We start from the raw sequence: 11,862 nt of genomic DNA, 5'->3' as shown, positions 1-11,862 counted from the left end.
CTGTGAGCTCTGCAACAGCTGAATTTAAAATTCTTGGCTTCTGGGGCACTCCCCTGTGGCACACTGGAAACATGTTGCATCTTCATTGAAGCCACTGAATTGAATCATATGATCAGCACAGCAGCCCCTCCGCTACCTATTTTGATAGGAAATTCATGTTCGCCCCACATTTTAAGTTCTTGCTAAGGCCAAAATTTCTGTCTGGGCAGCCCATAACTGAATTGCAGGAAGTGTCGGGGGGGGGGGAAGCGGGAGGCCTGGGGGCTGAGCAGAAGGCAGCCGGGGCTTTGGACACCTACGGAGCTGTGGGATGCTGCAGTGCGTGGAGCCAGTGCGCTAGCCGGACATTTCGGCTCCAATGAGCCGGGCTCGGGAGCCAGGGCCCCGTGGGCGGGGCACGCTCACAGCCGTGCGGTCCAGGCGCAGGCAGGCGGCGCGGCCCCGGGGCCCAGCGCCGCGGGCGGGCTGGTGGGGAGGCGCCCGCCTCGCACAGGGCCGCGCTGGGAGGGAGGCGGAACAAAGCGACGTTTTCACAGTCGCGTGACCCCGCGCTCCACCCCCCGGAGTCCCTCTAGCCGGCCTGGTGGGCGGGGCCCTAGCTCTCCCTGGCCCTCGGGATGCGACAGGCCGGTGGCTGAGGGCGCTCTAGCCTGAGGAAGGGGGGGGCGGGGGCGAAGAGCTCTGTTCTCTATGGTTTCTACACCGAGGCGCTGAGCGATGGCGTCATAAGCGCGGGCCGTCGAGCGCCGGAGCGGGACCATGTCGCCGCCGCTCTTCAGCCTCCCCGAGGCGCGGCTCCGCTTCACGGTGAGCAGCGCGGGCGCGGAGCCGAGGCACGGACTCCCCCAGCGCTTGGCGCGCGGGGCGGTGGTGCCCGGTGTACGCCACCGCGTACTCGGCGCGGAGCCCGGCGCAGGCATTTCCTGCTCCCCCGGCCCTGGGGTCGCCCCGCCTCGGCGCGCACATCCCCTGGCCCCGCCCGCCGCCGCTGCGCGGCCCCCCGGTGTGCGCCCCCGACACCCGTGGGGCAGGTGACTCGGTTGCTGCGGGGGATGGACCAGCCAGCTACAGACCTAGCAACTCTCCCGGTCTGGCCTGGCCATAGAGTTCTGCGCAGGTAGCTTTCCGACTGGGACCCCCAATTGGTGCTGGATCTCGGGGCTGCACGTAGGACCTGCAGCAGTTTCAGTTTAATCAATTTAAAAAAAAAAAAACAGTGTAAACTTCTGTGTGGGCAACTTTATGTCGGTTTACCGCTGCGAGCTAAACCCATATGGGTGCCCCCAGGCAAACTTGAATCAGTTTAGCTCAATCAGTTTAAAACCGTGCCTCTGGTCAAACTGGTGCAACTTTGTAAGTAGACTAGGCCTTTGTGTCTAGAACACTTGTAGTGTCAGTCATGTTAGTAAAAAGAACAGGAGTACTTGTGGCATCTTAGAGACTAACAAATTTGTTTGAGCATAAGCTTTCGTGAGCTACAACTCAGCAACTGAATGCATCCGATGAAGTGAGCTGTAGCTCACGAAAGCTTATGCTCAAATAAATTTGTTAGTCTCTAAGGTGCCACAAGTACTCCTTTTCTTTTTGTGAATACAGATGAACACGGCTGCTACTCTGAAACCAGTCATGTTAGCGTGTGCCATAATTCATTTTACATACGTTTTGGTGCTTTAAAGGGCATTACTTTCTGAGGCATTATGACCCACCAAATTGTGTACGTTTGTTGTTGTTGTTGTTGGAAATTGATCTGTGGTAATCCCCACATGTTAGTAGAGCAAGTAGATTCATTAGTATTTAACTTTTTCTGTCAGATTAAAAAAAGACTCCTTTATCTAGATTACTTTTGATTTCTTTCTGGTTTCGTACTGGGAGTTACTTGCAACTTATCTTATCACGTAACTTGTTTTTAGAATTCTACTCGAGATGCTTTGACCAACAAAACTATCAAACCCTTATTGAATGCATTCAACCAGATTCCTGGAAGGTAAGGAGTTGTTTCATTTTTAAAAATGTCTTTTCAAATAATTATTATTGATCCTGAACGTTTCAGCAGTACTGTCTAAAACTTTTCTATTTGTAGTGAAAATGAAAAGAAATGCACCCTGGATCAATCTTTCAGGGTTGTTCTAGAAGAGGAAATTGTAAGTATTTCGTTCACATCACTGTAACTATTTGTTGATACAAATTGAAATTGTATATTGTAAATTAATGTACAACTTGTGTACATTTATTTACCATTTGAGTGTACTATGTTGACTATTAGTAAAAACTTGCAGAAACTATTAGGATATCTGTTGGAAACATGAATCACTTTGATTGCCATATTTTAAAAATTATCTATTTAAAAGATGCTTTCACAAATGTCTCGTAGTCTAGTGACTTTTATAAAATCTCTCTTGAAGTATTTATTGTTTACAGTAGTTTTTAAAAATCTGTACTTTAGTTCCAAATTATAAATCTCTATGATTTATGATATAACAGCTTTTATATAGGATCTAAGAGTACTTTTTTTCATTATTTAGCCCTTGAAGGAATATCCTAAGAGTAAAACAAAACTGAAAACAATAACTTGCATGAAAGAATACCTAACAGAGTGTAGACTTAACAGATTTCATGCTGCCCTTTGAAAGGAAATACTTTAAAAAAAAAAAAAGTTGCACATTCCCTAACGTTTTGTAACATAGGCTCATAAGTGCATTTTAATCTTGGATTAGAATAGTATCACCGTTCATTCCAAAGCACTTTACAAAATATATAGAGCATCATTTCACCCAGCAGCCAAAATGCAGATGCTTCGGGGGGAGGGGAATAGGGAAAATGTTAACTGTTTCATAGCACCCACCATGTCTACATTGTGGGGACTATAGCAGCATAGTTGTAGCTATGTTGACATAGTCCAAAGTGATGGAAGGGTTTTTACATCACTGTAGGAGCTCCACGTTCCTGAGTGACAGTAGCTAGGCTGACAGAAGCATTCTGTAAATCTGGCTGCATCTACCCTTGGGGTTAGAGCTGCATAGCTGCAGCGCTCAGAGATGTGGATTTTTCATACTCTGGAGTGCCATAGCTATATGGACCTAAAATTTACCATGCCACTGTTTATGAAAGGTATCAGGTCATTGAAATTGCTGAGGAAATCTAGAGAGATTGTAACTACACATGTTGGAATAAGAGTATTCCAAATAGCACTGGCGATGCATAATGTGCTATATATAGTCTTTAATGACCAAAAGTAATCAGGAAATGTCACTCAACTGCATGAGGTTAACTTGGTATTAGTTTCATATGAAATGCTTGCTACTGAATGTTACTTCCTAGTGTGCTTAAATTCATGGAAAGATGAACGTTGACTTTTCCTTGTGCTCATAGTGAGATTTTGAACATTTGTAATATAAAATATACTTGAGTAAAACAAGACATTAGCTTTCTCTGGCTTTAGTAAATGCATCTGATCAAAATAGTACAAATTACTTGAATTTTGTAATCTGTCTTACATTTGTTTAGATAAACCAAGCTTCATGTGAAAATGTCTTGGCTATTATTTCTCTTGCTATTAATGGCGTTACAGATGGTGAGTAATTATATAAAACAGCCTGATACAAGGTATAAGTTTGAGTGTGCTTACCATATCATCCTCTTTCATTAGTATTTACAAATGTCGACTCCGCTAGTGCATGGTCCTTAGCTTAACTGTTTGCACTGGTGCTAAGATATTATGGTGATGAGTGAAATACAAATGCTGTTCTAACAGTAGTAGAGCTCTTGCATAGGACAGCTGACTAACTTCTGCTAGCTGAAGTAACTGCTGTACATATTAGAGTGGATCCTTTTTTAAAAGCATAGTGGGAGTCTGAGTTCATTTCTGGACTCTTCTTTCAAGTTGTAATAGCACTTACATAGCACTTTTCATCCCTGGATCTCTAAACTCTTTACAAATGTGGGTTTTGTTATCCTGATTTTACTGATGAGAAGAGAGAGACAGCGAGGTTAATTGACCAATGTCCCATAACGTCTTATTGGAATAGAAACTTATCTCCTGGCTATCCATGCTGGTCCCCCAGCAGTAACTGACCTGCTGCAACACAGTTGTGTTGGTAGTGTTTGAGTCTTTGTCTTTTTAGAATTGTGAATGTGAATTGAGACAATGGTAGAAGCCCCCTTGTATAGAACCCCTGGTCATCAATTCCATTTGTTTATGAATGGGAAAACATATCAGTCACTTAAGTGTATTCTTGTTAAATATTTGTTTTGTTGAGTAAAATTTTATATTAACGGTAGTAATCATCTTTTGTCAAAATGTTTGTATTTCATAAATGATCAGTGTAAGGTGTGACCATTTAGCTGTGGTTGCATATGCTGTGTACCTCAGTAATTTATGCATCCATTTATCAGAGCACCATTGTAATAGTCACTTGACTAAATGACAGTAATAACTATCATCAAAAGTTTTATCTTTGAAGTAGAAGTAGAATGGTTAAATTGGAAGTCTGAAAAATGAGGATGGGCATTGGGGGGAGGGAATATGAGTCTCTGCCTCTTCAATTCTGAAGAATTAGTCACTCTGTGATGAAAACACTGACATTTCTGAATTGTTTCTTGGTAGAGGGCAGATTCTACTTCAAAAAGCCTTACACAGCAGTAGGCCCCACTATAGTTTGATTTTCTTCCTCTGAAAAAAGCAGCCCAATACCTTTCAATTGTAATAAAATTACATTTAAACAAAAATTCCAACATCTCTTAATTTGGGGACCTACCAAGTTTTGATAACTATTACTGTATCTTATTTCTAGTACAGCAGTACCTTCAAAGTGCTAGGCATTGTACATACTTGTGCGTGCACACGCACATACACAGGAAAACAGAAGAATTTACATTTTAGTCCCTACCTTTTGTTACTTTTTGTGGTAACTTCTTTCTCATATGATAATTTGCAACTTCCTCATTCCATCTTTGTTAATACAGTTATTAGGTACAAGTCTTACTGACTAAAATGATTCTTGCACTCCCACCCCTCTCTAAAGGTATCTGTACAGCATCAACCCCTTTTGTGCTTCTGGGAGATGTTCTGGATTGCCTGCCTTTGGATCAGTGTGACAAAATTTTTACCTTTGTCGAAAAAAATGTCACTACATGGAAATCGGTGAGTATTTTTTCCAAAGTGTGTTTCATTCATGCTGAAGATTGACCAATTAACAAGATGGATTTTGTCTTTTATTTCTGTGTTGAAATAATGGAATAAATATTGACAGTATTGCCTGCTTATAGGAAACACAAAAGGTAAGCTTGTAAATATAGCAGATTCAGAACTGCTAACTTCGAGTTAAAAAATCATGATTTAAAAAAAAAAGAATAAATCATCTTTTTGGTCGGTCCGTCTGTCTTGTTTTTATAAAATCCTCTGCCTATCCCAAATGGTCTCTGACAATAACAGATTGGAAATACAACTCAAAATGCGTACAGAATGTGCACATGCAAAATGCAGGCCTCAGCTGCCATGTGCATGGACCTACCCTTCTTCCTCCCCCTTTCCTTCCCTGGCAGCTTCCTCCCCTCTAGCCTGCAGGAGAAGGGGCTTCCCTTGGGCTCCTTCCTTCAGTAACTCTCCCTTCCTAGATTGTGGTTGGTGGTGGGGGTGAATCTGCTGCTGCCACTGCCAAACCCAGAGGATGGGCAGGCTCCAGTGCTCTGCACTGCATGCAGCACAAGAACAGCAGCCTTCAGAAGTTGAAGGGGAAATTGGGCATTTCAAACAATATTCCTGAGTTTCCAGTTTTATTGCATGATCATGAGAACCCCTCAGAATCGGCCCAAAATGTCAACGTTTACAATCTCTTTAGTGTTGGCAGCTCTTCCAATTTATCCAAAAAAAGCTTCTGAGTACCCTCAAATAATTGTTCTCTTTCCTTGATCTAAATGTGATCTCCTAGCCATTCATTACAGGTTTCTATCATTCCAAACATCATCCATTTCACTCCTTGTACTGTCAGCTGATGCTGTTCTAAATCTTGTGCTTATGTGCTTCTCTTAATTTTACATCTATACATAGAACACAGGGAAAAATGGGTTACAGATCAGTATCTCTCACTGTGTTAAGAGCCTTTCAGAAAAAGCACATGAATTACCAGCATTTCTTGTATTTGTATGGAGGTTGGCATTAAGCTTGGGTTACTTTATGAACTAGAAATTTTCTTGGAATTTTTGGGACTTTTTTGTGGAGTCTTCCTTAAATAAGTGGAAATTCGCTGTTGAGGTTTAAGAACAGGAAGGACTCAGATTGATTTATTTCTAATATCAATGTGATTTGTATTATTGAGTTGAAAAGACAAAAGCTATTGAAGAAGACTTGCAGCATCCTCCAAATGAGACTGATCCATTTGCTGTGTTTTTCAGAATACATTTTATTCAGCTGGGAAGAATTACTTGCTGAGAATGTGCAACGGTGAGTAGCACTTTTTCAGGGAAGTGCAATGCAGCTCCAAAAACAGCTGAACAAAGGTAGGGTCTTAATATTTGAGTCACATTAGACTATCTTCTGTAGTAGTTTTTAAACACATGAGCTGTTTGTCTTGGTAGGTACTCAAGACCTTGTTGTTCAATATGAGCTCCATTTTGATTATGGGGAAATTTCTCTTTATCACACAGAAGGAGAGAAAGAGACACTAGAAGAAAGTTTCTGAGTAACGTTTAAGACCTCATCATTGCCAGAGGCTGTATTGGAAGGAGTGATCCAATAGGCTTCTTTCTGCAATTATCTTTAAAGACAGTTTTAGGACTCTTGGTTTGTGGGAATTCAGAGACTTGGTCCACTAGAACACATTAGATAAAACATTTGAGGCCTGAGGGAGGAAGGGTCATTTAAGATAGTAGCATTTAAATTTTCAGATGTCTCAGATTTATTTTGTTAGTTACATAGGTCCCACCTATCTGAACTCTTAAAATTAGTGTTAGAGACAAAATGGATGAAAAGTTGGGAGATAATAAATGTGATAACATTAATGCTTATCTCTGCTTTCTCGTTTTTACATTATTTAGATCTCCTAAGAAGATTATCTAAATCACAGAACACAGTCTTCTGTGGAAGAATTCAGCTATTCCTGGCTAGATTATTTCCTCTTTCAGAGAAGTCAGGTGAGATTTTGTGCATTTCACATGAAAGAAGAGTAGCTTAAAAGATTAAATACTCCAGTCTCTAATAATCTTACTTCAAACAAAGTTGACTTTAACCAGAAATCAGCTTCTAATTTTGACTTTAATATGTGTCTAACATAGAATTTAAATATCATTCACTTTTTATAAATACAAACAGAAATTGTTACTTGATTTGTTTCTTACAGATTGGCTATTGTATGTTGGGTAATAATCATGAACTGGCTTTATGAACTTCATCAATTCCCAGACTGACATATCTGCTCTTTTTAAAAGTTGGTATTTTTTCTGCAGGACTCAATTTACAAAGTCAGTTTAATCTGGAAAATGTCACAGTTTTCAATACTAATGAACAAGAGAGCACTCTAGGACAGAAGGTGAGAATTGATACATTATGCTCAATGTGTCTGCAGAAAATTTATGTAAAACTATAGGAGAGCTGGCTCAAAAAAATCACAACCACTTTTAACCAGTATTTAGAATTGTATACTTCTAACTCCGGTTATAGCACTCCTATAAAACATCATTCTGGTCTGAAACTTAACATGTATTTCACCCACTTTGTCAGCAACCATTATAGATAGGATGGGATGTGGGAATTTTGAATCTTTAACTTGAAGTTTGACGGTTAATATCTTAATCAAATAAGCTTTTCCTGACTACTTGTGAAACTGCAGTGCTAGCATGCTCTCTCTCTGACTTGCTGATTCAGGGCCTGTACAAGCCCTCTCAGAGCTCCATTGAAGTCAGGGAGTCTGCACTTGCATAGTCCATTACAGAATCAGAGCCCTGTCTGTCTCTGTCTCTCTCTCACATATAAAATATATATGTATTTGTGAGAGGGACCTAGTAGTGTAGGATACAGTAACTTAGAGAGGTTTTCTTTCAATGTTGTCCTAAATTTTCTGAACCAAAAATTAAAGCAGCTCTTAAAAAAAGAGAGAGTTAGAAAAATCTGGAATTTATTAAGAGACCAAAACCGTAGTGTGTGCTATTGACAGAGCTTTTTCCTCCTTGATGTTATCTTTTGTATCACCTGTATTTCTCTTTGTGTTCTAGAAGTTAAACTAGGTGACTGCTCCTAATTTTTTCAAGAAAATTGAAAACCATTTTTGGAGCATATGTTGAGTGTAACTCCCCAAGAGATGGGGAGGGAAGAAGGGAAAAAATAATATAGGCTGCGATTCAGGAAAGCACTTAAGCACATGCTTACGCACCCTTCCTTCATACGGAGGCTGTCCTGAATTAGGCCTTTAGAGGGGAAAGGATTAAAGTGAAGAGGAATTTCTTTTACAAGTCATCACATTTCAAGACCTGTTTTAACTTCCATGTTTACTTAAAATGCGAATTGCAGTACTCGCTACCTTACCTATAGCAACGCTGCTTCAGTGTTCTAATAGTTGCTAGTTGAAGACCTGGCTTAAGAATGAACAAACCAAAAACTGTTCAAAGGATGTTTTGTTTTGGTTCCAATGAATAATGAAGGTCTAGGAAACGGAATAATGAGAATGACATGCAGATTAAAATGTGTATATGTAGTTTCTATACTTAGAGTGTACTTTCTTCCCCTCCTCCCTTTCTGTCAGCACATAGAGGAGAGAGATGAAGGAATGGAAGTAGAAGAAGGTGAAATGGGAGATGATGAAGCGCCTACAAGTTGGTGAGCTTAAAGTTTAGTTTAGCTTTTAAAATTATGAAGTGAAAGCATGTGGTGGTAGATTGAAAACTGGAGTTTTAGCTTAAGGATGCTTAGTTTAGAAACTATACTCTTGTATGCTGTATTCAGAATTATTCCTTTCTTTAAACAGTTATGATCTAATGTTTTAAAAAAAAAAAGTCCACTCCAATCTAAGTATTCACATTAATTTTAATACAATATTGTCTTCAAATAATGAAAAGCCACATTTTTGACATTACCAAAAATTACCGTAACGAGCATTTGATAGTGGTATTTAACTAAAAACTGAATACAATATAAGACAGGCCATTCCTACACCTTACCAGTAGATCAGCACTGCTTTGATTGATGCAGCAGGTGTCGATTTAGCAAGTCTGGTAACGACCTGCTAAGTCAATGGCAGAGTGCTCTTCCCTTGACTCCAGTATTCCAACTCCCTGAGAAGAGTAAAGTAAATCAGCGGGAGAGCATCTCCCATCAACTTTACTTATGTTATTCATGTAACTGGAGTAGTTACTGCAGTAGTATAGACAAGGCCTCAGATAATAAAACTTCTTCATGGATCTAAATACCAGCCTATCTCATTTAAACTATATTTATCCAAACTGTTCTTAGGCCAAAATTTTCAAATATGAGTATACAAAGTTTGGCATTTAAATAGATGGCTCTGAAAATCAGGCCACTTATTTGGTGCCTAACTTCAGTAACCTACAACTGACAGTTATTGCCTATGGGTTTATAGAATGTTCTCAGTTCAGTTAATGTAATTGAAGACTTAAGTTTTTGTTTAAGCCTTTTATTTAATTAAACTAATTAACTTCTAACTTATTACTGATTTTCAAAATACTTAATGAACACTTAAAAGAAATTCTCTATTTCCTGGCTTGCAACAAGAGGGTGCATGGAGAGAGGATAAACTGCAAGCTACTTGACTTCTAACTCACATCACCACCTTAATTGTAATTGACAGTGTAATTGGCACTGAGGTTGAAAATCATTCCAGTAAAGTGGCTGAGCAGTTTACCATTGTCCTCAATCAAGAAAATGCTCAATGCAATAGGAAAAAACTTGTTCCCTGAGGCTTTTATGTTAAAGAAACCTCTTTCTGATTATCCACATTCCATTTAAATGGCTTAACCTGTTCCAGAGGGAGAGCTGGAGACACTGTGGTGCAAGGCATAATCAACAAAATGCTTTTTTTTTTTCCAATGGACTTCGTGTCAGCATTTATAGAACAAACTTCTGCTCAGATTATTGGTGAAATTTTTAGTGTAATTAGTTTTACAGGTACTAAACAGCATGTTTGTTCTTTTTGCCATACTAAGCCACAAATTAGTGTCCTTTGCCATCTTGCTATATTATAGAGGAGTGGTAAAACAGTGAGGCAGAAACAGGAAATGTTAGCTTGTAATAGTGCTGCATTCACAGTGGTTGAATCATTAGTGTGAGAGAGTGCTCTAGGATTTTGTTGCTATGGATTCCAGGTCAGATGAGCCAGATGTAAAGTACATGCAGATAATCAGAAACTATTGCACTGAAACAGAATAGCAGGATTGATATATCAATATCATCACTTTAAAAAAAAAAAAAAATTGTAGTGTTGAAGCAGGGGTGGCCAACCTGTGGATCCGGAGCCACGTGCAGTTCTTCAGAAGTTAATATGCGGCTCCTTGTATAGGCACTAACTCCAGGGCTGGAGCTATAGTCGCCAACTTTCCAGTGTGCCAGGGGGTACTCACTGCCCAACCCCTGGCTCTGCCACAGGCTCTGCCCCCACTCCACCCCTTCCTGCCCCCTCTCCTGAGACTGCCATGCCCTCACTCCTCCCCACGCCCCTCCCCGAGCCTCCTGCATGCCACAAAACAGCTGATCGGGAGGGAGGGGGAGGTGCTGATCCGCAGAGGTGCTGGGGGAGGGGAGCTGACGTGGGGCTGCTGACATATTACTGTGGCTTTTTGGCAATGTACATTGGTAAACTCTGGGTCCTTCTCAGGCTTAGGTTGGCCATCCCTGTACTGAAGGAATGAGAAATATATAGCTTTATAGATTTGCCGCTCTTTGATGTTTCAAGGTTTGGAAGTGTTACCACTGACATACCCTTCTGAGGAATGAGTCAACACATACTTAACACCACACTCCCTTAAAGCCAGAAATGTTTGCTGAAGTGGGTCCATTAAGGGACCTTACTAATATAAAAATCCTGTCATAAATCATGACCTGAGAGAGACTATGCTCTGAATCAGGACAGCAGTTGAGCACATAAAAGCAGAAAGCCTATAAGGAATGGAAGATGGGACGGTCAGCAAGGAAAATTGCCACTTGGAAGTCAGAAGGCATAGGGGAAAAGTGAGAACTGCCAAAAGCCAAGCAGAGTTGGACCTTGCAAAGGAAACTAAAACCAATAGTAAACAGTTCTTTAGCCATATAGATAAAAGGAAAACAAGGAAAGAAGTGGGGACCGCTAAGCACTGAGGATGAGGGTGGGGGTAGAGGCTAAAGATAATCTAGGCATAGCCCAGCACCTAAACAAATACTTCACTTCAGCTTTTAATAAGGATAAGGAGCAGCTTAGGAGTAGTGGCAGTGTGGCTAATAGAAACCAGGATATGGAAGTAGAAATTACCACATCTGAGGTGGAAGTCAAACTCAGACAGCTTAATGGGATCAAATCAGGGTGATTGGATAATTTCCATCCAAGAATATTAAAGGAACTGGCGGATGAAATTGCAAGCCGAGCAGCAAGAATCTGTAAACTAGGGGGGCATACACTATGAGAGGAGAAGTGCTAATATAGAACCTGTTTTTAAGAAGGGGGGGGGGAATGATCTTGGAAACTACAACCCTATTAAATTGATCTCAATTTTATGCAAGGCCTTGGAACAAATATTGAAAGAGAAAGTAGTTAAGGACATAGACGTAATTGGGATATAATTCAATAGAGTTTCACAAAAAGTAGATAGTGTCAGACCAACCATATCTTTTTCTTTGAGAAGATAACTGATATTTTTAGACAAAGGAAATGCAGTAGATCTAATCTA

The 11,862-nt window shown here is 40.4% G+C and overlaps 1 protein-coding gene across 1 annotated transcript in view; it reads left to right on the top strand.

Annotated features, from left to right (window-relative positions):
* The first annotated feature begins 651 nt into the window (after positions 1-651).
* The window catches only part of THOC1 (THO complex 1), a 35,847-nt gene continuing 24,636 nt past the window's right edge, over positions 652-11,862 (top strand). The window contains 9 exon segments of the mRNA XM_043508022.1: positions 652-807; positions 1,911-1,984; positions 2,081-2,141; positions 3,505-3,571; positions 5,022-5,140; positions 6,391-6,439; positions 7,033-7,128; positions 7,441-7,523; positions 8,733-8,806. Of these exon segments, the coding sequence (XP_043363957.1) occupies positions 760-807; positions 1,911-1,984; positions 2,081-2,141; positions 3,505-3,571; positions 5,022-5,140; positions 6,391-6,439; positions 7,033-7,128; positions 7,441-7,523; positions 8,733-8,806 (671 nt within the window). The 5' untranslated portion in view covers positions 652-759.

This window comes from Dermochelys coriacea, chromosome 2 (genome assembly GCF_009764565.3).
Source record: "Dermochelys coriacea isolate rDerCor1 chromosome 2, rDerCor1.pri.v4, whole genome shotgun sequence".
In the NCBI taxonomy this organism is placed as follows: domain Eukaryota; kingdom Metazoa; phylum Chordata; order Testudines; family Dermochelyidae; genus Dermochelys; species Dermochelys coriacea.
The sequence above is the reverse complement of the archived record's forward strand: the minus strand, read 5'-3'. Positions and strand labels throughout refer to the sequence as shown.